This window comes from Thunnus maccoyii, chromosome 12 (genome assembly GCF_910596095.1).
Source record: "Thunnus maccoyii chromosome 12, fThuMac1.1, whole genome shotgun sequence".
Taxonomy (NCBI): Eukaryota; Metazoa; Chordata; class Actinopteri; order Scombriformes; family Scombridae; genus Thunnus; species Thunnus maccoyii.
The window spans coordinates 21,385,041-21,410,698 of record NC_056544.1 but is presented as its reverse complement, the minus strand read 5'-3'; the positions used below and the strand labels follow the sequence as shown (position 1 = coordinate 21,410,698).

General features: G+C 38.6%; 1 protein-coding gene across 4 annotated transcripts in view; it reads left to right on the top strand.

The window, feature by feature from the left end:
• The window catches only part of LOC121909297 (dynein axonemal heavy chain 8-like), a 41,609-nt gene extending 16,714 nt beyond the window's left edge, over nucleotides 1–24,895 (top strand). For 3 of the 4 annotated variants that reach the window (XM_042429775.1, XM_042429774.1, XM_042429773.1), the window contains exons 37-93: nucleotides 2,293–2,446; nucleotides 2,575–2,738; nucleotides 3,151–3,253; nucleotides 3,687–3,791; nucleotides 4,186–4,347; nucleotides 4,982–5,206; nucleotides 5,311–5,483; nucleotides 5,948–6,126; nucleotides 6,245–6,432; nucleotides 6,528–6,614; nucleotides 6,707–6,814; nucleotides 6,886–7,020; nucleotides 7,115–7,276; nucleotides 7,388–7,634; nucleotides 8,045–8,286; nucleotides 8,407–8,547; nucleotides 8,649–8,880; nucleotides 8,973–9,115; nucleotides 9,221–9,355; nucleotides 9,447–9,569; nucleotides 9,659–9,872; nucleotides 9,959–10,068; nucleotides 10,157–10,320; nucleotides 10,407–10,599; nucleotides 10,682–10,804; nucleotides 10,893–11,023; nucleotides 11,349–11,502; nucleotides 11,871–12,035; nucleotides 13,557–13,783; nucleotides 13,881–13,999; nucleotides 14,110–14,213; nucleotides 14,613–14,789; nucleotides 14,877–15,044; nucleotides 15,260–15,475; nucleotides 15,873–16,010; nucleotides 16,097–16,224; nucleotides 16,437–16,608; nucleotides 16,715–16,870; nucleotides 16,979–17,134; nucleotides 17,220–17,402; nucleotides 17,667–17,772; nucleotides 17,876–18,128; nucleotides 19,902–20,092; nucleotides 20,180–20,301; nucleotides 20,394–20,509; nucleotides 20,605–20,807; nucleotides 20,915–20,988; nucleotides 21,073–21,225; nucleotides 21,322–21,477; nucleotides 22,141–22,257; nucleotides 22,336–22,437; nucleotides 22,648–22,808; nucleotides 22,903–23,059; nucleotides 23,150–23,302; nucleotides 23,603–23,792; nucleotides 24,098–24,219; nucleotides 24,392–24,895. In XM_042429775.1, the coding sequence (XP_042285709.1) occupies nucleotides 2,293–2,446; nucleotides 2,575–2,738; nucleotides 3,151–3,253; nucleotides 3,687–3,791; nucleotides 4,186–4,347; nucleotides 4,982–5,206; nucleotides 5,311–5,483; nucleotides 5,948–6,126; nucleotides 6,245–6,432; nucleotides 6,528–6,614; nucleotides 6,707–6,814; nucleotides 6,886–7,020; nucleotides 7,115–7,276; nucleotides 7,388–7,634; nucleotides 8,045–8,286; nucleotides 8,407–8,547; nucleotides 8,649–8,880; nucleotides 8,973–9,115; nucleotides 9,221–9,355; nucleotides 9,447–9,569; nucleotides 9,659–9,872; nucleotides 9,959–10,068; nucleotides 10,157–10,320; nucleotides 10,407–10,599; nucleotides 10,682–10,804; nucleotides 10,893–11,023; nucleotides 11,349–11,502; nucleotides 11,871–12,035; nucleotides 13,557–13,783; nucleotides 13,881–13,999; nucleotides 14,110–14,213; nucleotides 14,613–14,789; nucleotides 14,877–15,044; nucleotides 15,260–15,475; nucleotides 15,873–16,010; nucleotides 16,097–16,224; nucleotides 16,437–16,608; nucleotides 16,715–16,870; nucleotides 16,979–17,134; nucleotides 17,220–17,402; nucleotides 17,667–17,772; nucleotides 17,876–18,128; nucleotides 19,902–20,092; nucleotides 20,180–20,301; nucleotides 20,394–20,509; nucleotides 20,605–20,807; nucleotides 20,915–20,988; nucleotides 21,073–21,225; nucleotides 21,322–21,477; nucleotides 22,141–22,257; nucleotides 22,336–22,437; nucleotides 22,648–22,808; nucleotides 22,903–23,059; nucleotides 23,150–23,302; nucleotides 23,603–23,792; nucleotides 24,098–24,219; nucleotides 24,392–24,679 (9,070 nt within the window). In that variant the 3' untranslated portion in view covers nucleotides 24,680–24,895. Of the gene's footprint in view, nucleotides 1–2,292; nucleotides 2,447–2,574; nucleotides 2,739–3,150; nucleotides 3,254–3,686; nucleotides 3,792–4,185; nucleotides 4,348–4,981; nucleotides 5,207–5,310; nucleotides 5,484–5,947; nucleotides 6,127–6,244; nucleotides 6,433–6,527; nucleotides 6,615–6,706; nucleotides 6,815–6,885; nucleotides 7,021–7,114; nucleotides 7,277–7,387; nucleotides 7,635–8,044; nucleotides 8,287–8,406; nucleotides 8,548–8,648; nucleotides 8,881–8,972; nucleotides 9,116–9,220; nucleotides 9,356–9,446; nucleotides 9,570–9,658; nucleotides 9,873–9,958; nucleotides 10,069–10,156; nucleotides 10,321–10,406; nucleotides 10,600–10,681; nucleotides 10,805–10,892; nucleotides 11,024–11,348; nucleotides 11,503–11,870; nucleotides 12,036–13,556; nucleotides 13,784–13,880; nucleotides 14,000–14,109; nucleotides 14,214–14,612; nucleotides 14,790–14,876; nucleotides 15,045–15,259; nucleotides 15,476–15,872; nucleotides 16,011–16,096; nucleotides 16,225–16,436; nucleotides 16,609–16,714; nucleotides 16,871–16,978; nucleotides 17,135–17,219; nucleotides 17,403–17,666; nucleotides 17,773–17,875; nucleotides 18,129–19,901; nucleotides 20,093–20,179; nucleotides 20,302–20,393; nucleotides 20,510–20,604; nucleotides 20,808–20,914; nucleotides 20,989–21,072; nucleotides 21,226–21,321; nucleotides 21,478–22,140; nucleotides 22,258–22,335; nucleotides 22,438–22,647; nucleotides 22,809–22,902; nucleotides 23,060–23,149; nucleotides 23,303–23,602; nucleotides 23,793–24,097; nucleotides 24,220–24,391 lie in introns of those variants that run through there. The other variant, XM_042429777.1, reaches the window with a different exon arrangement.
• The last annotated feature ends 763 nt before the right edge of the window (nucleotides 24,896–25,658 follow it).

The window sequence follows — 25,658 nt, the reverse complement described above, 5'->3', positions numbered from 1 at the left end:
CCTGCTTAGACCACCTCTTATCTGCCAACGCAGACACAGGGCAATTTACGTGACTTCAGTTGGTAGACCTACAGAGACGTATCCAAAATCACAAACCACCTCTCATTAATGTTAAGTTTTGCCCCTTTCAGTTTGCCACATTTTGTCATCTACTCAAGATTGACATGAGAATCAAAACATAATTTTTAAGGAATATTTTTACAAATAATATCATCCACATGTATGTAATCCGATAACCCGGAGTTCATAAATACGTGTTTTTCTCACAATAACTTGTAGAATGTTGGATCTTTTCCTTGTTTATTAAACAGCTGTAGTCATTTCTCAGCAGCAGGAATGATACATGTGTTTCATCTATGGTCAATGATTTGAGAGAGGGGCTATGCATCATTCACTCATGGATAGCACAGAAGAGGCAATTTCATTAATTATTTCAGTCTTCCGACACAACGAGAGGATCAATCAGGATCTATTGTAATTGATGTTGTGCGTTTGCTAAACATCAGACTGGAAAGCTGTTACTCACAGATTCCAAGTTTAACAATAAAACAATTTGAAGTAACAGTTGTCCTTAAGATGCGTCCTGAGCTCCATCAAATCTGTCTGGACATTTAGATTAAATAAAAGTTCACACTCACTTTAGAGAATCTAATTATTTCTTCTGTCATGTCACAAGGATTGTTACAGTTAGTTTTCAGTTTGGTACTTGCTGTCAAGTCTCAAAATATTTGCAGTAGTCAATTCTGTGCATGGACGTGTATCCATATGATCAGTGTGTAAAATACAGCTTTATTTTCATTCTACCATTGTCAGCATATTTTGATTGATGCATGTTACAGACATGAACTCTTTTCTCTCTCTCACTCAGCCTCTCTCCCCCATTTCAGATGTTGCTGGTTTAAAGGGGATGAGAGGAGCTCATTTGATTAGTCATTACTGAAGCTTATCCTGACTCCACCTGCTGATTCTGTATTCCTCCCACTAATAATGTATTCAGTCTCTCCTCCACATTGAGCATGGCTGAGCCCAGTGCACTAATGCTGATGGTCAGGAGAACTGCAAAAATTTATAGTCACACCCACACACGCCATGTGCCAGAAATTAGGATTTGAATCTGTACGTACACCCTATTTCAGGAAAATTTGGCCTTGTACTCCCTATTTCAGGAAAATATGGCCTAGAAACTCAGGACTCTCGCATAATGTAGTGATCCTATAGGTTTATACTATGACCACCAGTTTCAATTATTTCAACTTCGTTTCTGAGAAATAACATTTTCACTGATTGCATTCTTCCTCCTGAAATGCACCTTGCTAGTCGTAACTTCTATCCCAAAATCTTTACACAGTCTTGTACCTTTGACTTTTTACCAAGAACCAGATATTTTCTGATGCAGTTGTTAATATTTTGTACTGATGACTTAACTGGGAGAGTTTCATGCCAATCCAAGGTGTTGGAAGGGCTCAAACTTTGAGTAACACAACATTCTCTATAGGATAAATACTTCTGGAACAAGGGGCGCCTGAAATAGCACTTCCTACTTTGCAGCTCTATTGAGAAAAATGGATGGAGGACGTAACTGATGATTCAAAGAGAAAGTCGACATATTGGTGCAAAAAAAATTTGAGGTCTTTTAAGTCACAGCATCCTTTCAGTCATGGTCTCATTAACTAGAACGTTTTCAAATCCCTTTTGTATTTATAAGTTCAATGTTGTATGGACTGTTTTTCCCCCATCAGATAAATAAGAACTGATGTTTTGCATATGAACTGTTTTTATTTACAGGAATTTAAAGACAGAAATGAGGCTTTTCAAATGCAGAGAAGGAGAAGAAACGATGAGTTTAAATGTATTACTTATCCTTTATTAAGTGTTTACACACCTAAAATTGGCAGCACCAGTATGCCAGCAGGACCAATATTTGTCACCATTGACTGTATATTTGTGGTGATTTGAACATCAGAGGTAAACTTTCTTTCTGTCTCAGAGACCTCAGCCTCTCTCTACCCCTGTTTCACCTACAGTTACTTTTAAAGGGGATGAGAGGAACTTATGTGATTAGTCATTAATGAAGCAGGCTAGGACTCCACCTGCTGATTCTGCATTCCTCCTACTGATAATGTATTCAGCCTCTCTTCCACATTGTGCCCATCTGCATTGGAATTGCAAAAATGTGCTGGTCACATCCATGTGTGCTTAGTCGCATTTGCATCTGCACCCTAATTCAGGAAAATGAAGCCCAATGTTTTGTACTGTCTTAAGGACCTTGTGACCATTGCTGTCTCTTTATAGGTATAGTGCCTACTACAAAGCAGAGATCCAGGATTGGGTCTCCAAGCTTTCAACATCATCTGACGTCATTGAACAGTGGGTTATTGTGCAAAACCTGTGGATCTATTTGGAGGCTGTGTTTGTTGGGGGTGACATTGCCAAAGACCTGCCACAGGTAAAGTTTATGCTTTTTATCTTTTTATTCTGAAAATTTAAATGTTGAGAGATTGAGATTAACTGCAGTATAGAGATACAGCATAATCCTAATTTCCTTTTTAAAATACTTGATTTTTCCCAATGAAGGAAGCAAAACGTTTCCAGAATATTGACAAGTCCTGGATTACGATCATGCAGCGAGCCCAAAAGGTACCAAATGTGGTGGAGTGCTGCGTGGGAGATCCAACTCTGGGACAGCTCCTCCCAGATCTTCAAAAACAGCTGGAGTTCTGTCAAAAGTCTCTTGCAGGGTAAAGCTTTGCCAAAGATAAAACAGATAAAAAATGAAACAGAGGGAGACATTACATTTGTCTATGATAGTTCATGCAACTGTTTGTTCCTCTGTCAATATCTGCAATTATACTGCATAACCAAGCAGTTATTTTGAAACAGACTTGTTTCCTGCAAAGTTGGTTTAACAAAATCACTCGTATTTAATGATTAGTATTTATTTCTAATTGATTTGCATTTTAATGTTTTCCATTCAAGTGTTTTCATTAGACTTTTTTCACCTATTTTTTGTTACTCCCACTCTGTTTTGTCAGTGTCTTGAATCACAAAGAAAACTTTGTAATTAATGACATACTGTAAGTTATACAGTAGCTATTGTACAATGGCTGGAGGTGATATGTACACTGGATATGATGTTATCTAACTCAACAGGTACCTCGAGAAAAAAAGACTCCTGTTCCCACGATTCTTCTTTGTGTCTGATCCATCCCTCTTGGAGATCCTAGGACAAGCAAGTGATTCTCACACAATTCAGGTTAGCCCATTTATTGTATTCATTTATATATAATATAAAAAAGTGATGATGTTAACCATAAACGGTCAATCACATAGATATGAAAGCACTTATGTAGACAAGAAAAAAATGTAAGTACCTTTGCTAAGGTTATGTTTTCATTCCCATTTATACATCTAGTAGTTATCATAATATCTTGAATACATGTCAAGAGATTTCAGTGTAATTTGGAGTAGAATGACCATGGGCCAAGCAAGAAAATGTGGGATGTAATTTGGGGAATTTTTAAAGGATTTCTTAACATTGTGAAAAAAGGAGTTTTAGCTTTTCTTGTATTGTGTATTGCATTTCCTGTAAATTTACTTAACTGTCATTTATATTGACTTATTGATTGCTTGAGTTTGTGATGAAAAAAAATTGTAAAACTAATTTTAGGTGCAATTTATTTCTTTAGTCACATCTCCTTGGAGTGTTTGACAATGTCAATGAAGCAGAGTTTCACACAACAGAATATGACAAGATTATGGCTGTTATGTCACAAGAAGGAGAGAAACTACCGGTATGTAATGTTAATTGTATTTACAGATCATAACTGTAATGTGGAATTGTGTGTGAACTGTGTGTCTGTTTGACACTGAGTGCAACTGTGTCTTATGTACATGCATCTGCATGGGTTTGTGTGTGAGTAGTTGTATTGTTCAGCTGCATTTTTAAACTGGTTTCTATATTTCCATAACTAGGAACATAAATAGAGTGATAAATTTTAGTTAAGTAAAATTATGCAAGAATTGATAGCAAAAGGTACTTATGTATAAAATGTAAAATTGTGAAGAATAAGGATGTTGAATTGTTGATTTTTTGTATTAATCTTTTTTTTTTTAACTTAATGTACTTGCTCTCCAGCACTGTTCACAGTATAGAATAAAATAGTAAATGTGTGTTTGTGGTTCCAGCTGGACAGTCCTGTCATGGCACAGGGACCAGTGGAGCTCTGGCTCGGAGTGCTGTTGTTGCAACAGCAGGCTTCATTGCACTCCGTTATTAAATCTTCAGATCTAGAGATCAATGATGAAGACTTTGATCTTCTCTCTTTCCTCGACAAGTTCCAAGCACAGGTCAGTATGGCGAGTGTGTGCCAGAAAAGAAAAAAGACTAAATACCCAAATACCTTTGTATTAGATTTTAGGTCAACAGTAGGCTTGTACACTGTATTATTATAATAGATATGCTCCATTGCTATGAACTATGACAAGAACTGTCCACCCTCTTACCACAACTCCCTGTAGATGCTTCCACAACAGAGGTTTGAAACACTGTACTCTATAAGCTTAGAATATCATCATTGCACATTTTAGAAAGAAAAGAAAATTTCAGATCAAACTGTCCGGAATGATGGCCTCAGCATGAAATAACTACAAATTTAATCATGACTTTATTTTCACCAATTTACCTTTCTCTGTGATGATACTTTTTATATTCTTGGATGTACTTTGTGTCAAAAGTTTGTAAAAATAACAAAGATCAATAACCTTGTAGTGTTGAAATATGAAAAGAGAGGGGTTTTTTTTGGTACAGTTCCAGTCAGAAGTTTGGACACACCTTCCTATTCCCTTGAATGAGAAAGTGTGTCCAAACTTTTGACTGGTACTGTACATGATAGAATTGCACTTAATGTATATTAGCCAATACGTTCAGGCTATATACAGGCAGTTCACCTTTAAATGCATTGTTTTGCTCTTACTCTCTTAGGTGGGCTTGCTGGGAATCCAAATGCTTTGGACAAGAGATTCAGAAGAGGCTCTACAAAATGCTGAAGATGACAGGGAGATCATGCCTCTTACCAAAAAGAAATTCTTAAATCTGCTCAGCGTTCTCATTAAACAAACAACCTATGACCTGAGCAAGTTTGACAGAGTCAAGTATGAGACGCTTGTCACAATCCATGTGCACCAAAGTGATATATTTAATGACCTAGTAGGTTCTTTGAAAAATCTTACTTCTATCATGGATCTTTTGATATTATAGACTAATGGTTATTTGTGTAACACATTCAGATTGATGTCCTACTTTCTCCTCAGGTAAAAAAGCGAATCAAGTCTGTCACTGACTTTGAATGGCTAAAGCAGAGCAGATTTTACTTCAAAGAAGACCTGGATAAGGTCATTGTGTCCATTACTAATGTCGACTTCATTTATCAGAATGAGTTCCTAGGCTGTACCGACCGTTTGGTCATCACCCCTCTGACTGACAGGCAAGAAAAGAGGAATATAAATTACTTAAAGGCATACTATGCAGGATTTTCCTTAAAGTGTAAAGACTCATACAAAAATAATCCCTCTCAATCATCACTTATGATGATCCCCCTGCCTGTATTTTCTTATTATTTTGCTGTGTTCGGGATGTTTCTGGGCGTCAACCTTTACAAGGGAACCACTGTGAAACAATCAGAAAATAACATTTTATTTATCTGATTCACTGTTTTTCTCATTACTGCCATTCACTCTCTAGTACTTGACCATTGCTTTTCTTTCTCTCTTCCTCTCTCTCACGCTCGTGCTCTCAGCTCGCTTGGGGGAGGAGGGGACAACTCTGAATGTTGTGTTTACAAACAGCAACGGACAAATCCATGCATAGTATGCCTTTTATAATTGAATTTACTTTTCATATAGGGTTTAATTTCTAAGTTCAGTCAGAGAATTGCTTTTCTGTCTGCAGGTGTTACATCACACTAGCACAAGCTCTGGGCATGAGCATGGGAGGAGCCCCTGCAGGGCCAGCCGGCACTGGAAAGACTGAAACCACTAAGGACATGGGTCGCTGCCTTGGCAAGTATGTGGTGGTCTTCAACTGCTCAGACCAGATGGACTTCAGAGGACTTGGCAGGATATACAAAGGTATCCCAAGCAATAAAATGATTCATCTAGCAGTGTGGTGTACTATTTTAGGTATCATATGTTGTAGTTTTGTCTATTTTTTTGTTTGTTTGTTTGTTTGTTTGTTTGTTTGTTTCAGGCCTTGCACAATCAGGGTCCTGGGGCTGCTTTGATGAGTTCAACAGAATTGACCTGCCAGTGCTTTCTGTCGCTGCTCAGCAGATCTACATTGTCTTGCAAGCACGCAAGAAGCTTAAAAGCACTTTCATCTTTACCGATGGAGACTGTGTGGACCTGAATCCAGAGTTCGGCCTGTTTATCACTATGGTAGAATGCACAAATCTTATAAATCTTATAATAAACATTTCAAAGAAGGGTAGAGAACATCAAATATATTCCAACATGTTGTCATTCCATCCTAGAACCCTGGATATGCAGGTCGTCAAGAACTTCCTGAAAACTTAAAAGTGCAATTCAGGACAGTGTCTATGATGGTGCCAGACCGGCAGGTAGGTCGAAGCTAGTATTGTTCAAGAGTAAATTGCTTCCTTTTAGCTGTAGTCCTAACTGACAATCACTTTCCCACTGTTGTTTTTGGCAGATCATCATGAGAGTCAAACTGGCCAGTTGTGGATTCAATGAAAATGTTATCTTGGCTCAGAAATTTTTTGTCCTTTATAAACTGTGTGAAGAACAACTCACAAAACAGGTGAGAAGCTTATGGCCAGTGCCTAATTCATAAAGTGAATGATTATTGACACAACCTCTACTCTTTACCAGGTCCACTATGACTTTGGCCTAAGGAACATCCTATCTGTATTGAGAACACTAGGGGCCAGTAAGAGAGCCCGACCCGATGACTCAGAGTCCAGCACTGTCATGAGAGTGCTGCGTGACATGAATCTTTCTAAACTGGTATGAGAGGAACTCTACTGACAAACAGGGATAATATATTTTATATTTTACTGTGTAGACAGACACTGTATGTGGATCTTTTTATTTGTTTCAGGTGGATGAGGATGAGCCTCTCTTTCTTAGTCTGATCAATGACCTTTTCCCTGGTATCCAGCTGGATGGGAGCACATATGTTGAACTTCAAGCTGCTGTAGCTCATCAAGTTGAGCTTGCTGGTATTGTCAACCACCCCCCATGGAACCTTAAGTTAGTCCAGGTACCTCATTACCTGTTCATCCACACGTTTTACTCCTGTTGTTGTCTTGTGTTTTACCAAGTTATAATTTGGAAAATACCACTCTAACTGTTATGTTACTGTTACCACCAGCTTTATGAGGCTTCACGTGTACGCCACGGCCTGATGACTCTGGGCCCAAGTGGAGCTGGGAAGACCACAGTCATCAACATCCTCATGCGAGCTATGACTGAATGTGGAACCCCACACAGAGAGTTGCGCATGAACCCAAAGGCCATCACTGCACCGCAGATGTTTGGCCGCCTAGATGCAGCCACCAATGATTGGACAGATGGTATTTTTTCCACTCTGTGGAGGAGGACGCTAAAAGCCAAGAAAGGTTTGTGACACAAGGTTTAGTGCACATTTAAATAATATGTCTGAATTTATGTCATATATTGCCTTTAGAATTTTTTTACACTACTCATTGTATTATTTAATTAATTATTGCTTGAACTTAAAGAGCTTTACAGTTTACCTCTGATTCACACACACCCACCTACACACACTAGGTATGTAGTGCTGGTCTGACCATCTAGAGCCATTTCAGTGTCTTCAGGTTCAGGGTCTTGCTCAAGGACACTTTAACATGTAGATATGAGACGCTGAGGATTGAACCTCCAACCCTGCTATTGGTGGATGAATTGCACTTGCTTCTGAGCCAAAGCTACCCAGCCGAGTGAAGTGTAGAAGAGAGAGTTTTAGAATTTAATAATTGAATTTTAATGGCTTATGATGGATTCCCTGCAGGAGAGTTCATATGGATTGTGCTGGATGGTCCTGTGGATGCCATATGGATTGAGAACCTCAACTCTGTGCTGGATGATAACAAAACACTGACTCTGGCTAATGGTGATCGCATCACGATGTCTCCATCATGCAAGCTGGTGTTTGAGGTGCACAACATGGATAATGCCTCCCCTGCTACTGTATCCCGGGTGGGTATGGTCTTCATGAGCTCTTCAGCTCTCAGCTGGAGGCCCATACTGCAGGTACAGTTGTCATCAGTCATCCATCAGTCATCAGTCATCAGCGGAGAGAGTCTTTGTAGATAGAAACAATGCTTCTCTTACAATTGAGTGCTTAGGTTGAATACAGGCTTTATGTTTTAGGGATGGGCTAACAAGCGCAATGCAGAAGAAGCAAGCAGCATTATGGATTTATATGACAAGATATTTGAGGATGCTTACTTGTTTATGAAGCAGAACCTTAAACCCAAAATGGAGCTTTTGGAGTGCAACTACATAATGCAGGTATGTACCAAGAAGAAATTTCTATGTTGGACAGGAATTGGATAATGCTCTAAACTTTTTTTCTGGAAACATGGAATAATCTGATTATGATCTACCCTTAGTCTGTGAATCTGCTGGAGGGCCTCATCCCAACCAAGGAGACAGGGGGCTTAGTTGGTAGCAAACACCTAGAGTGCCTCTTTGTCTTCTGTCTAATGTGGAGTCTGGGAGCCCTTTTGGAGTTGGAGGATCGTGATAAACTGGAGGCTTATATCAGAGCACATGACAGCAACATTGATGTGCCTCAAACACAACCAGGAGAGACTATGTTTGAATACATGGTCAACTCAAATGGTACATCCATTTCATACATTTAATGCCACCTCTTTTTTATCTAGTTTTTAAGTGAGGTATAACAACTGTATGTATGGTAATTTCTGTTTCAGGTGAGTGGTGTCATTGGAATCACCATGTGGGGGAGTATGTCTATCCAACAGACCATGTGCCAGACTATGCCTCCATCCTTGTGCCAAATGTGGATAACACAAGAACATCTTTCTTGTTGGAAACCATTGCCAAACAACGCAAGGTGATCTTGTCCCTTTTTAATAGATGTGTTTTTCATTTAAAAAGTAGTTACTTATTTTTGTTTAGGGTATATCTGTGAAAGATTTGATATATTTTATTTGTATAGGCTGTATTGCTTATTGGTGAACAAGGGACAGCCAAGACAGTGATGATAAAAAGCCACACAAAAAAGTATGATCCTGAAACAGACCTTTCCAAGTCTCTGAACTTCTCTTCTGCGACAGAGCCCATGATGTTTCAGGTAGAATATTTCTCATGTTCTGTATGGTTGTCGTTGTAAAGTTTTAAAATAGGGTTTTGTTTGCAAAAGCAATGTTTATTTTTCATTACAGCGAACAGTGGAGAGTTACATTGAGAAACGAATTGGCAGTACCTATGGGCCCCCAGGGGGACGCAGGATGACTGTCTTCATTGATGATGTAAACATGCCTATTGTCAATGAATGGGGAGATCAGGTGCTTATATAGCAGGTTTTGTTATATATTTACTATTTCATGTTCAGTCAATTCAGTTAGAGTAACTACTGTATGTGACTGTCCAACAGATTACCAATGAGATAGTCCGGCAGATGATGGAAATGAGTGGCATGTATAATTTGGACAAACCAGGAGACTTCACCACTATTGTGGATGTACAGATACTGGCTGCCATGATTCATCCTGGTGGTGGGAGAAACGACATCCCACAAAGACTGAAGAGACAGTTTACTGTCTTCAATTGTACTCTGCCATCTAACACCTCCATTGATAAGATCTTTGGTACCTGTCCCTAAAATGACATTTTTTTCTGCTTACTATATATCAGTTTGAATGAAACACTATTTTCTCATGCTCTCTTTCTACAGGTATAATTGGCTGTGGATATTTCGATACTTGCAGGAATTTCAAGCCTGAGATATCAGATATGGTGAAGTGTCTTGTGTCTGCTGGGAGGATTTTATGGCAATGGACAAAGGTAATCACTTGAAAAATAATGTGAAATTGATTTAAGTGATAGATTTATTAATGAAGACATGATTTGATTGTATGATTTCACATTAAAGGCAAAAATGCTTCCCACACCATCCAAGTTCCACTACATCTTCAATTTGAGAGACTTGTCCAGGATCTGGCAAGGAATGCTAAATGTCAAGGCTGATGAGTGTGATGATATCCCCACTCTCCTGGCTCTTTTCAAGAGTGAATGTACGAGGGTGATTGCTGATAGGTATGGTGAAGTTCTTACATACAGCAAATCCCCTTTTAAATACAACAAAATGGCAAGAAGGCAAACCGAAATGTATTTTTCTATAGGTTTATTTGCTCTGAGGACAGAGAGTGGTTTGAGAAGAATGTATCTCGTGTGATCCAAGAGCATGTTGACCCCGACCTTGTACCAGAACTTCATCCTGAGCCATACTTTGTCGACTTCCTGCGAGATGCCCCTGAGCCCACTGGAGAAGAGGATGATGATGCCTGTTTTGATGCCCCCAAAATTTATGAATTGGTATGACCTTGGTATTTAGGCCATTTAATGATATTTGTACTGATTATGTCACCATCATCTGAGCAAAGTAACATTCTTCCAGGTGCCAAATTTTGAGTTCTTATCAGAAAAGCTAATGATGTATCAGACCCAGCACAACGAGGTCATCAGAGGCTCCAGCCTAGATTTAGTTTTCTTCACAGATGCCATGACTCATCTTGTCAAGGTCAGCTTAGAAGCCAATCTAACAGATACATATCCTGTAGTGAAGGCTACAGATAATTCTGATTTATTTGACATTTGCCTCCCTATAGATCTCACGTATCATTCGAACGGACAATGGAAATGCCCTGCTTGTGGGAGTGGGAGGATCAGGGAAACAGAGCCTGACTCGCCTGGCCTCATACATAGCTGGATACAACATCTTCCAGATCACATTGACAAGGTAAAAAGAGAAAAAATAAAAAACTGTTCTCAGCATTAGTGAGGAAACTTGGTAGAGGGAAGCTATGCAGCAACAAGATGAGGTGATAAATAAAATGAAAATTCAATAATAGTTAGTCATGTCTTTTGTTTTAAAATGTTTGTAGAAATGCAATATTGTAAAATGTTTGTCAAGAAGCAATTGAATAAGTATTCCATGAAACCTTGTTGGTATTTTAGATCCAGTTTTCCAAAATTGTGTTTTCTTATTGATCCTTATTGTTTTGCTGCATTCACACTTTGAGGGATACTTGTTTCTTACACTGCTGTGTTTGTCTTTCCATCAGAACATACAACATAAGTAATTTCATGGATGACCTGAAAGTGTTGTATAAAACAGCTGGGGCTGAAGGCAAAGGCATTACCTTCATCTTTACTGACAATGAAATCAAAGATGAGGCCTTCCTTGAGTACCTCAACAATGTTCTTTCTTCTGGAGAGGTGAGGACTTCACTTTGAGGGTAAAAAGCACTGATGTCTGTGAACCCCCAATTCATGATCACCCAAACAAGCTTGGTCTTTATTTAGACAATGTAGTTGAGGACTTTCCTATTTATATCATTGAAACAATAAACCATGTTATGATTATATTATGATTATGAAAAAAAGGTAAAAAATAAAATTAACAATTTAAGTTTACTGAATAATTACAAGTTAAATCCAAATTTTGTTAAGCCGATAAGAAAAATTTAAAAGCAGCCATTGCCTAATAAATGATCAAACTTATAATATTTACTATAAATCTAATAGATCTCAAAGTAATGCTTTGGCTGGTCCTAATGACTTCACTGTGAATTAACTGTGCGCAGGTCTCCAACCTTTTTGCAAAAGATGAGATCCAAGAGATCACCCAGAACCTGATCTCTGTGATGAAAAAGGAGTTACCTCGTGTTCCACCAACGTTTGACAACCTTTATGACTACTTCATATCACGGTCCAGAAAGAATCTGCATGTAGTTCTGTGTTTCTCACCGGTAGGTTAAAACTCAGTACATCCATTATGAGAAGCCAGTAACCCATAGATCAGGTGCTTAAAAACTGTATCTTTGTACATTTATTCTGGATCTTTTTGTTTAAATTGTCAGCTGCGGTAATTTCATTATTATTTCAGTATTTGTTCTGTTGCATTGCATGCTTAAAAGAAGCAAAGTAGAACTGCTATATTACACATGCACTTACGAAGCTACTCCTGTATAAGTGAATGTTTTTGGTTAGATTACATTGTATCTATAATGGCTCCACACTTACTTTTATTTTCAGTGGCAGTTGTGCCCCTAAGTTGAAAAAAGGGGTACAGACAAAGATTTAGGGGCACTGTAATTCTAAGGGGATGCATCTCTAACGCATTTCTTTTTTTAAAACCTGCAGTGCAGAACTTTTACATATAAATAAACATCCTTTACATTCAAGCTCTTGCCAAATGAGTTCACACAATGTTGATTAAGCTTATCACTGCCAGTTCTCTCTGTATTTCACAGTATACTGGAGATTTAATCTGAAATACAGGATGTAGTTGAGACTTAACAAAGGACAGGAATGCATTGTGCTTCATTAATGCATCCTTTTTTTAAACTACTTAGAGACTGCTTATTCTTTTGAGGCATTGCAATCATGTTTGGGGTTTGAATCCAGTATCGAATCTGCTTACTAAATCTGACTTCAGTACTGAAGCTACTTGTCAAAGCTGAATCAATTCAAATCCATTTAGGGTTGGTGTTCAACTTTTGAAGAAACTAAAGTTAGAAATAACTACAACTCAAAAGATTCACCTAAAATCTGTAAGCTGAGAGGACAGAAACAGTTTTGATTGGCAGCCTTATTAATGTTCACAACCTGCAACTACAACTTGAAAATGAGAGAAAATAGAACTAAATTCATTACAAAAGGCATTTTTGTGCTGAAGGCGCTCAGTATACATAGTGAGATGAATGTTCATAGCAACAGAAGACATTAAATGTTGATTATATATGTATGCAGTACATTGAAATAACAGTAACCTATTGACTTTGGCACACCTTTTTTTCACAAGCAACTCTCTACAAATACTGAATGTCTACTAATTGTTAAGCTGCTTAATTGTTGATATGATACTGCATGAATGAAATTCTAACTGAGAGAATGCAACACCTGAAATTGACATGATGTGATCAACTAGACCATTTTAACTATTTTACTAAAGAAGAGTATTTGCAGGAACCACAAAAACACAAATAATCTTTGGCTGAGTACAGACACCAGCTGCAGAGAGCACACAAACCCAACATTAGCTAAGTTTCATTATGTTCTGTCATCAAGTTATTTACACAATCAATGTTAATTAGCGACAGCTGATATGACCTGCTGTCCCCAACGTTTGTCATCTTAACCAGCAAAAGCAACTGTCATCTGTATACATTGCCAATCCAGGTGTCATAATCTAGAGTCACTCACACCAGAGCGTCCAAATAATTTTTTACATTTGCACACTGTAGAGCCTTTTCTACTGTCCTTGACAGGTGGGACAGAAGTTTCGCTCCCGATCTCTGAAATTTCCAGGGTTGATATCTGGGTGCACAATGGACTGGTTCACCCCTTGGCCCAATGAGGCTCTGGTGGCTGTGTCCAACTATTTCTTGTCAGAGTTTCCCATGGTTTGCTCTGCTAATGTGAAAGCTGCCGTGGTGACCACCATGGGTACATATCATGACAAAGTGTCCAACACTTGTGAAAGCTACTTTGAAAGGTATAAAACACAGAGCATATCTATATTGACATTGTAACATTGTATTTATTTATATCCAGATATACAACTTAAAGTTGTATGCTGTTTTATCTTTCAGGTTCCGAAGAAGAACTCATGTCACCCCTAAATCCTACCTCTCTTTTATAAACGGTTACAAAACACTGTATGCTGAAAAACATAACTACATCAACACACTTGCAGAGCGTATGAATGTCGGTAAGGAAGTTCAGCAGCAAAGCTAAGATATACTATGAAGATGATTTTTTGGGACAGCTTTGCAAGGTCTACTTAGGGAAAGGATTTTATAAGATGTTACTGATTTCCAGGATTGGACAAACTGATGGAGGCTAGTAAGTCTGTGGCTCAACTATCAAAGGACCTTGAAATCAAGGAAAAAGAGCTGGCTATAGCATCTGTCAAAGCTGACAAGGTAAATAATAATATAGACTACATCTTCCCATGACCCTGCAAAAGATGCACAGTTATAGATAATGGATAGATCATGTGCAACTTCTCTAAAATCTGAAAAAGTGACATAAAAAAACAAACAAAGGTTGTGGCAAGTATGACACATCTTATATAGAGTAAGTTCATTAATTGGGTAAGGGAGTATTGGCTTTTCCATTAAATATTTTTAATTATAGTAAATAATATATCTGTAGTATATATTATAGTAATAGTAAATATCTGTCCCAGGTTTTGTAAAAGAAAAAAGAAAAAAAAAGAAAAACAACTTGTTAACTGGAAAACTGGATAACAGGTCAACAGTTTGCGGACATTTATATGATACCTAGTATTACATGAGACATTTCTTGTTGCAATCACAAAGGTGGTGGCAGAGGTGACAGTCAGTGCAGAGGCTGCTACCATTGTCAAGAATGAAGTCCAGATTGTGAAGGATAAAGCCCAGAAAATTGTGGACGAAATTGGAGTAGAGAAAGCTATTGCAGAAGAAAAACTGGAGGCTGCAAAACCAGCTTTAGAAGAGGCTAAAGCTGCACTGAATGTGAGATTTATGTGACTTTTTTGCGTTGAGCATATTTGTATTTACACTATGTGTGTAGTATACTTGATATACTTTGAAATTCTACAGACCATCAAGCCTGCTGACGTTGCCACTGTGAGAAAACTGGCAAAGCCTCCACATCTGATCATGAGGATTATGGACTGTTGCCTGCTTTTATTCCAAAAGAAGTTAGACTCTATCTCTATTGATCCGGAAAGGCAATGTCTTAAACCATCATGGTCAGAAGCACTGAAGGTAGCAAATATCCTTTTTTATTAAATTTCTATAGTTACACCTCACAACCTGCACATTGTAAGTGCTTTATGTGAACCTAAATTAATGTTTTCTGTGTGTATGGTCCAGTTTGCATGTTCCATAGTGTAAATAATAATAATAATACCACATAATATTCAACTTTGTGAAGTTACTCATGGCTCCCCTTTGTCCGTCTGTCTTTGTCTACTCTATAGCTCATGAGTGGTGCTGGTTTCATGACCTCCCTCCAGCAGTTCCCAAAGGACAAAATAAATGAGGAAACTGTAGAACTTCTGCAGGTCTACTTTGACATGGAGGATTACACAATGGAAAATGCAAAGAAAGTGTGTGGTAATGTAGCTGGTCTGCTTGCATGGACCTGTGCTATGGCCACATTCTTTGGCATAAACAAAGAGGTGCTACCACTAAAGGTAAAATTCACCTTCATCATTTATGCGATGCAGATATGGCATAGGTAGTGCTGTATTTAAGGATAAATGATATCCACATCTTAAGCCATAGGTTTTATTTGCTGATGTACATAATGTAATAATACTCATCACATATACAGTGACACATTTTCAGTTATTTTAGTTCTGCAATCTAGTATGTTAGTTATGAAAGGAAACAAAAGCTGATGAGAATTTTAAGCATGTTTGAGTGTGATCTCACCCATTTTATAGTTTTTAGGATAGAAATTACAGCTTTAAGATCATAATCAATTTTATACCTTGCATTATATGTTGCAAATGATATGATAATTATAAAAATCTTTTCTATGCTGTACCCTAAGTTTTGTGAACATTGATGTCCTTTATCTGTGACTAGGCTAACCTGGCAGTTCAAGAAAGCAGGCTGAGAGTGGCTAATAATGAGCTAAACGGTGCTCAGGCTCAGCTGGCCGAGAAGCAAGCCGAGTTTGACAAAGTGAAGGCCAAATGTGATGCTGCTATGAAAGAGAAACAGGTGTGGTTCAACCTTATAAAACATTGCATTTACTTTAAGCTAGAAATTGAAATTTGGAGTCACCTAAAAGATCATGTTTTTTTCAGGACTTGCTGGATGATGCTGAGATGTGTAGGAATAAAATGCAGGCTGCATCTGCACTTATTGATGGACTTAGTGGAGAAAAAGTGCGCTGGATTGAGCAAAGCAAAGAATTTAAATCACAGATCAACAGGTAGGTTACAAAGGAAAGAGAATCTAGTGAAGAGAATCTTGAAAAATAATATTTCAGGAACCCATACAATGTTGGGGACATTTATTATTATTATCATTAGGTTTGGCTTTTTCAGGAGAGATCTACAATTTTTTGTATTTATTTGTATTGTATTTATCCTGAATGTCTGAAAGACTTTAAATGATGCCATTTGCCTCTGTTATCCTTGGCAGACTTGTGGGTGATGTGCTACAGCTCACTGGCTTCCTTTCTTACTGTGGGCCATTCAACCAAAATTTCCGTGATATGTTGTTGAAGGACATCTGGGAGGCAGAACTAAGAAGCCATAAAATCCCTTTCACAGAAAATCTTAATCTAATTTCTGCCCTAGTGGACCCTCCCACTGTAAGAACAACACAAACTTGCAGAAAAAAACCTCACTTCTACAGTAGCTGCACAAGATTGTATTCATGTGATGAAACATATTCACACCTCTGTTTATCTGTTTAAGATAAGTGAGTGGAACCTTCAAGGACTGCCAGGAGATGACTTATCAGTGCAGAACGGTATCATTGTCACAAAAGCAACAAGATATCCCCTCCTCATTGATCCCCAGACTCAAGGAAAGGCTTGGATTAAGGAAAAAGAAAAGGCCAATGCACTCCAAGTACAACACCTAAGTGAAATGCAATTGAGTTGTGCCATTCCCCCCCCCCAAATTAGCTGTTGGTACAGTAACGCATAAAATGGAAGTAATGTGTCATCTTGCTTTCAGGTCACATCACTCAACCACAAGTTCTTTCGCACTCATTTGGAAGACTGTCTTTCTTTGGGACGCCCACTGCTTATTGAAGATGTAGCTGAGGAGTTGGACCCTGCTCTTGACAATGTCCTTGAGAAAAACTTTATTAAATCTGGGAGGAGTTTCAAGGTAATCAAATGTAATATCAGCTTGTAATTGATGATACAATTGTAAAATATGTCCTCTTTTAAATTCTTGGAGTTTTCTTGTGTAGGTTAAAGTGGGAGACAAGGAGGTGAATGTGATGGATGGATTCCAGCTCTATATAACTACCAAACTGCCTAATCCAGCATACTCGCCAGAAGTCAGTGCGAAGACATCCATCATTGATTTCACTGTAAACATGAAGGGCCTGGAAAACCAGCTACTTGGTCGAGTCATCCTCACAGAGAAACATGTCAGTGTCTATTTTTTGGATTGTACATAACAGATTTTTCTCACATGGGTCTATCAATTCAAAATAATATTACATAATGGTTGGTTGAATGGTTAAAACACCAACAGTGTGTCGGTTTGGGTTTGACTGGCTCGATCACGTAAATGTCCTCTCTTCTATCACCGTGTTATTATGGTATTAAGCATGTAATATTGATCTGTCTGAGGCTGCATGTGGCTTTTAGATCCACTGATAAGTTGTGAGTTATTTTAATGCTTTTTACAGGAACTAGAGGCAGAGAGACTTAAGCTAATTGAGGATGTGACTGCCAATAAGAGAAAGATGCAGGAGTTGGAGGACAACCTGCTGTACAAACTTAGCAGCACAAAAGGTACATCAGTCATTGTTGTAGGTTCATGCCAGTTTCTTGGAAACCTGTGATGTCATAATATATTTTTGAAAACTAAAAAGTGTTTCTGTTTGTGTAATTTAAGGTTCCTTGGTTGATGATGACTCCATGATTGGCATTTTGAGTGTCACTAAGCAAACTGCTGCTGAAGTTAGTGCAAAGCTCAGTGTTGCAGCAGATGCAGAGTTGAAGATTAATGTAGCTCAAGCAGAATATCGACCTGTTGCCTCCCGAGGTAGCATCCTTTACTTCCTCATCACAGAGATGAGCATGGTCAATGTCATGTACCAGACCTCACTGGGTCAGTTCCTCAAAATCTTCGACCTGTCACTAGCAAGGTATGATCTAATTTAAACCAGTTTAAGAAATATTTTTGAATAATCTTGTTGCTTGTTTGAGCATGGAACAGCATTTCTACTATGACCCTACATGTCATACTACGTTACTCAGTAACTACAGTTCATTTAGAAAGTATTCAGACACCTTCACTTTTTTAGAAATGTTTGCAAATTTACTAAAAAGGAAAAACTGAAATATCACATTGACATAAGTATTCAGACCCTTTACTCAGTACTTAGTTGAAGCACCTTTGGCAGCGATTACAGCCCCGAGTCTTCTTGGATATGACGCGACAAGCTTCGCACACATGGATTTGGGGATTTTCGGCCATTCTTCTCTGCAGATCCTCTTAAGCTCTGTCAGGTTGGATGGGGACCATCGGTGGACAGCCATTTTCAGGTCTCTCCAGAGATGTTTGATTGGGTTCAACTCAGGGCTCTGACGGGGCCCCTCAGTGACATTCACAGAGTTGACCCTAAGCCACTCCTGCATTGTCTTGGCTGTGTGCTTAGGGTCATTGTCCTGTCGGAAGGTGAACCTTTGGCCCAGTCTGAGGTCCAGGTTTTCATTAAAGGGTAAGAATAACCCCTGCCTGTCCTGTCTCGTAATACCACTTTGTACCTCAAGAGGTGATACTGAGTCACTGTAGCATCCAGTTTGCCCTTGGGGGATATGTTGCCCCCAAGTGTGGAGTATGAATTCGACAGGTGACAAATTTTTACATATTGCACCTTTAGGGATATCTCTGTACTTCCACTCAGCTTTCCCTCAACCCTGACTAGTCTCCCAGTCCCTGCCCCAGACCCCTGAAAAGCACCCCTTATTTCTCACAGTCTGAGAGTCCTTCAGGTGCTTTTTTGCAAACTCCAAGCAGGCTGTCCTGTGTCTTTCACCACGGCAAGGCTTCTATCTGGCCACTCTGCCCTAAAGCCAGTGGAGTGTTGCAGTGAGGGTTGACTTTCTGGAAGTTTCTCCCATCCCCACAGAGGATCTCTGGAGCTCAGACAGAGTGACCATCAGGTTCTTGGTCACCTCTCTTGCCCTTCTCCCCCAAATGCTCAGTTTGGCCCGGGCAGCCAGCTCTAGGAAGAGTCCTGGTTGTGCCAAACTTCCTCCATTTAAGAATTATGGAGGCCGCTGTGCTCTTGGGAACTGTCAATGTAGCAGATTTTGTTTGTAGCCTTCCACCAAGCTGTGCCTCGACACAATCCTGTCTCTGAGCTCTGATATGCATTGTCAGCTGTGAGACCTTAATATAGACAGATGTGTGCCTTTCCAAATCATGTCCAATCAATTTAATTTACCACAGGTGGACTCCAATTAAGGTGTAGAAACATCTCAAAGATGATCTAGAGATATGGAAGACACCTGAACTAAATGTCAAGTGTCAAAGCAAAGGGTCTGAATACTTACGTCAATGTGATATTTCAGTTTTTCCTTTTTAATACATTTGCAAAAAAATCTGTTTTTGCTTTGTAATTATGGGTTATTGAGTGTAGATGTGGGGTAAAATGAATGTAAACAATTTTAGCATAAGGCTGCAATATAACAAAATGTGAAAAAGTGAAGGGGTCTGCATACTTTTTGAATACACTGTACCTTGTGAAACCTGCCTAAAAATTTAAACTAAACCAAAAAAGATGACAATTTAAACACAACCTTCATTTTTACCAAATAATGGCCTTGGAGGAGGATATCCTTGTTGCACACTGTTCATACATTAAATCTTTCCTGTGTTTACTATTGCTACTATCATGAATATGTTTCCACAGATCTGAGAAGTCCTCAAAAACTCAGAAGCGAATTGCAAACATCATTGAACATCTGACTTATGAAGTGTTCAGATACACAGTTAGAGGCTTGTATGAAAACCATAAGTTCATCTTCACCCTTTTGCTGGCCCTCAAGATTGACTTACAGAATAACAGAATAGAGCATAACAAATTTCAGATTCTTATCAAAGGTAAGATGATCATCACTAACAAGAAAAGTTAATCTACCTTTTTCTATGGTGTATTTTAACATGTTGACATCTTATATATACATATAGGTGGTGCAGCTCTTGACCTGAAGACATGTCCCTCAAAGCCATTCAGTTGGATCCTTGATATGGTATGGCTTAACTTGGTGGAACTCAGCAAATTGCAACAGTTCTCTAACATTATAAACCAGGTGAGCTAAAGCTCTATGGATTATATCATATCTTCATCTGATTTATTCATAAATGTGTCTATAAAAAGTGTTGCTATTTACATATTTTGTAGGTGTCTCAAAATGGAAAGGCCTGGAAAGCATGGCTAAATGCTGATGCTCCAGAGGAATGTGTCATCCCAGATGGATACAACGCCCTTGATGTCTTCAACAAACTTTTGCTAATAAGGTTGAGCCCTGCTGCCAGTCACATTGCTTACTGCATGTGTTCAAATACACAATATAACATTTCATTCAATCATCCTACAATCCATTTTTTTACAGGTCTTGGTGTCCTGATCGTACCTTGTCTCAGGCCAGAAAGTATGTGGGAGAATCCATGGGCATGAAGTTTGCGGAGCCGGTCATTTTGAACCTTCACAGCACATGGGAGGAGAGTGACCCTCGCACCCCACTAATTTGCTTCCTTTCCATGGGCTCAGATCCTACTGAACAAATTGAAGGACTTGCAAAGAAACTTGAACTCGGTGAGCATTACTCCCGTATTAATATTCCATTGTTTTAAGTGTCTCATCTTAACCCTGACGATTGCTTACTTTGTGTCATGTTCTCACTATATTGTTGTGTCTTACAGAATGCAGAGCTATATCCATGGGGCAAGGGCAGGAGGTGCATGCAAGGAAGCTCGTTCAGATGTCAATGGCACAAGTGTGTATTCTGAGTTGATCAAGTATTACATTGATGGCTGACTACTTTACCTGATCTGTGGGATCTGTGTCTGGATATACATAGGGAGGCTGGGTCCTTCTGCAGAACTGCCACCTGGGTCTGGAGTTTATGGATGAACTGCTAGAAACAATCTCTACAGCAGAGACCATGCATGATACTTTCAGGGTGTGGATTACCACGGAACCACACAATCTATTCTCCATCACACTCCTACAGGTGACACCTAACCTCTATAAATACCGTGATGAATTTATAAACATGTACAGTACATGAACAAGCTTCAAGCAAACATTTTCACCTCTTCACCTCCAGTCATCTATCAAGTTTACCAACGATCCACCCCAAGGTGTGCGTGCTGGCTTAAAACGAACATTTGCAGGAATTTCACAGATCCAGTTGGAAGTCAGCAACCTGCCCACGTGGAAGCCTTTGCTGTACAGTGTGGCCTTTCTCCACACTGCTGTGCAGGTAATGATCACTGATGAGGAAAGGGAGCTTTATTTAGAGGAGCCAGTGACAAAATATTTAGACCTTGGCAGAGTTCAAACTAGAAGCACAGAAGGATCAAAAGAATTCATTTGATTTTTTTTAATTATATATATAGGATTTAAGCAATTGTATACAATTTAACCAATTGTATACAAATTAACTTCCTAAATCCTATTTCTACTATATATAATATAATGTGTGTTGTATTACTTGCCATTTTATTATAATTCTGACCAAGGTGTGGCTAAACTTGGTGGAACTCACAAGTCACTAACATTATAAATGCAACACCATTTTCTCAATAAATCTTGCCCAGAATGTTTTGTATGATTATCTGATATATTTCTCTGGTGTTCATCACTTGTTATGATGATGAAATACTTCTGATAGCCTATCATGATTTGAGCCATTAATGTTTTAAAAAGGCAAAGTGCGCTTTACTGTTCACACACTTCAGGTTCACACTTCATCCATGATTGAACAACATAATGTCAAATCTGCTCATCTTTTTCAGTTTGTTCTCTCTAAGACAGCGAGAGAAGACAGGTCTTCATAATCACAAAGTCTTTTTCTTTAGTGTTAACTCATGCTCAGTGGCTTGATTCAATATGTGATAAATTGTTTTATTGCTTCCTTTTTGAGGAACGGCGCAAATTTGGACCATTGGGTTGGAACATACCTTATGAATTCAACTCTGCTGATTTCACTGCAAGTGTTGAATTTGTTGAGAGACACCTGGATGATTGTGGTCCCAAGAAGGTGAGGATTCAGAGGTCTAATTTTTAAGAATTTCTTATCATCTTTCCTCACTTACCACCTTTTGCTTTTTCCTCACAGGATGTCTCATGGGTAACTGTGCGTTACATGCTAGCCGAAGTTCAGTATGGAGGAAGGGTCACAGATGACTATGACAAACGCCTACTGAAGTGTTTTGCTCGAGTAATAATCGAATTTTTTCCTAATCTGGAATTTCTTGTAGATTACATATAGGAAACAATACAATATAATATAAAGCAATGCAATTCAACAGCACCATTGACAACTGAATGTACTGGATAATACCAAAATACTAAAAACATATTTTTAAAAGGACAATTATTTCTCTTTGATCCAGTATTTTATTTAACTGTTTAACATTTTTAATTGCAGGTGTGGTTTAGTAAAAAGATGTTTGATCCATCATTTTGCTTCTACACGGGCTACAAAATTCCAGTGTGTAAGACAGTAGAGGAGTATATGGAATATATCCAGAGCTTGCCTACTATAGATTCACCCCAAGCGTTGGGGCTGCATCCTAATGCTGACATCACGTAAGCTGACATTATGCTTAATCTCTCAAGTACTGTTTATAATGTATGATATTGCTAAAATCACACATTGTGCTTGGTGTTCAATGTTGACCAGATACCAGACGAACACATCTGCTGAAGTGCTCGATACAATCACAAATATCCAGCCCAAAGAAAGTGGAGGGGGGTCAGGAGCGACTCGGGAGTCCATTGTTTACAGCATGGCAGAGGATATGTTGGACAAACTGCCCCCTAATTATGTGCCACATGAGGTCCGTTTGTTTGGTCTATAGGGTTTTAGTCACCAACCTTTGCACTGACTATAATCTAAAAACTAAACTATGCAACTTTGATGGATTAAGGTCAGAGCACGACTGTTGAAGATGGGTGCTCTGAACCCAATGAACATCTTCCTACGTCAGGAAGTGGATCGAATGCAAAGGATCATCGGTGTAGTGCGCACTAGTCTGACTGACCTGAAGCTGGCAATTGATGGCACTATCATAATGAGTGAGGTCAGATCACTGAGTCATCCCTTTGATCACTCTAAAACACCCACGCTTCACCATTAGTTTCTTAAAATACTAACTTCAGTACATGTTTGTAATTCAGTTCTAACATGTTTTGACAATTAATATTCACTGAATATGTGCATATTATAATACTGAAACATTTTATTTTGAATATAATACAAAACAAAGTGCAAAAATTATTTGTATTCCTGAATATACGGTCATCAAACTATCTTTCAAAAAAAGGTTTTTTTGTGAGGGTTCAAAGTGCTGTGAAACTACTGATCTGTACTTTACTCCCAGAACCTCCGTGATGCCCTGGACAATATTTTTGATGCCCGTGTGCCAAACCTGTGGAGGAAAATCTCTTGGGAGTCATCCACACTTGGCTTTTGGTTCACTGAGCTTCTGGAGAGAAACAAACAGTTCCACTGCTGGGTGTTTGAAGGAAGGCCCAAAACCTTTTGGATGACAGGTTTCTTCAACCCACAGGGTGAGTACCAAGCTTTTGTAGAATAAGGCAATTTTTAAAATTGTCTTCCACCAATAAACAGATTAAAGACTAGACTAGTTGTATAAATGCTCATCTTAAGTCACTGTGGTTTTATGCTTAAAGGAAAATAAATGAATTCTAACAGATTCATACCGACTGATTGATGCATATTGAGTTTGTCGGTAGTAAGATGACCTAAAATGAAGACCCCAAGCAAATGTCAACATCAGCTGAGGTTGAATTGATATCATATTACAATACTGATATCAATTTATAACTATCTTTGTCCTGGCTGATGATTGCAGGTTTTCTAACAGCTATGAGACAAGAAGTAACAAGGGCAAACAAAGGCTGGGCTCTGGACACAGTCACCCTGCACAACAAAGTACTGAAGCAGGCAAGAGAGGAGATAACAGCTGCCCCTACGGTGAGTCAGAAAGCATGCAAATATTAGCAGAACACCAGCTTATAATAATACATAAATCTCAAATTCAGCTAACACTTATAGTCTTGATAAATTTAGACAGACATTTTTCACAAACAAGTAATGTTTATTCTTTTAGGAAATACACTTTTCACTGACTGCCTTTCCTCAACAGGAGGGAGTTTATGTTTATGGTCTGTACCTGGACGGTGCCGGCTGGGACAGGAAGAACATTCATCTCATCGAGTCCTCACCCAAAGTGCTGTTCACACCCCTGCCTGTCATCCACATGTTTGCCATCAACTCCACCGCCCCTGTGGATCCTAAGCTTTATGTCTGCCCCATTTACAAGAAACCAAGGCGCACAGACTTGAATTACATCACAGCAGTGGTGTTGCCTACCACCCAGGCACCAGACCACTGGATCTTGCGTGGTGTCGCCCTGCTTTGCGACATCGCATGAGGGATAGCTGCATGTCATTGTTTATGTGTAATACTGCTTAAAGGGAACATTTTAAAAAAATCACGTCAGATACCTGTAAAGAGGTCTATTTAAGATATGTTATTAATTATATTGTTACATTGCATTGTTAAGATTTACTATTAAACAAAGGGTATGATTTAACATTTAGAGTGGACTGTCTACTAGTTGACAAATCATTAAAGTTGTACAAAGTGATAAGGTTTTCATTGTACCATTCTTGCATCTAATTCAGTGTGCCAGTCAGTATGTTGGCCAGGTTTTGTGAATGGCCTCTCAAATGTTGCAATTAAATTACATTTTAATTAAATAACTGATCACAAAGTCTAAATGCTGTCGTTAAGTCTACTCATACCAGTAATATCATAACCTGGTAAATTCCTCTTTAGTTCTTTCCCTCTCTGACATAAAACGCTTGACAGTAAAATTTTGGAGGAATCTGACAGACATGGCAGCGCTCTCACCAATCAAGTAGGGTTACAGGTAAATGATACTGGTGTACATCCTCTCTTATAAATTACAGATATTCCAAGCATTAGTAGTTGTAAGTACTCATAGTTCAATTTATGTGTATATAAAGTATCCAATCAAGACTATTCATTGACTTTCACAAAAGTCTTTACTCCTGCTCACCATTGTGGTTCAAAAATTGATCCCGAAAACAACATGAAAAAAACTTACTGTGTAAAATTATTTAGCAGTCTAAATAACTCTCCATGTCTGTTCTGTACACACAGGACCTGAAACAACTTTTAACAGTATGGACAGATCACATCTACTGATGACAGGCGGTCAAGTCGGCCACAAACACATTTTTGTTGCCTTCCCATCCTGTCAGTCCCAGCAAGTATAATGGAACAAGGTAAGAGTCTCCTATTTGATCTTACTGCTTTTTTTGTAAAATGAATGAGATGTTGATGCAGACACATTTTGTATACAGGATGAGAGTAGAGATAAAGCC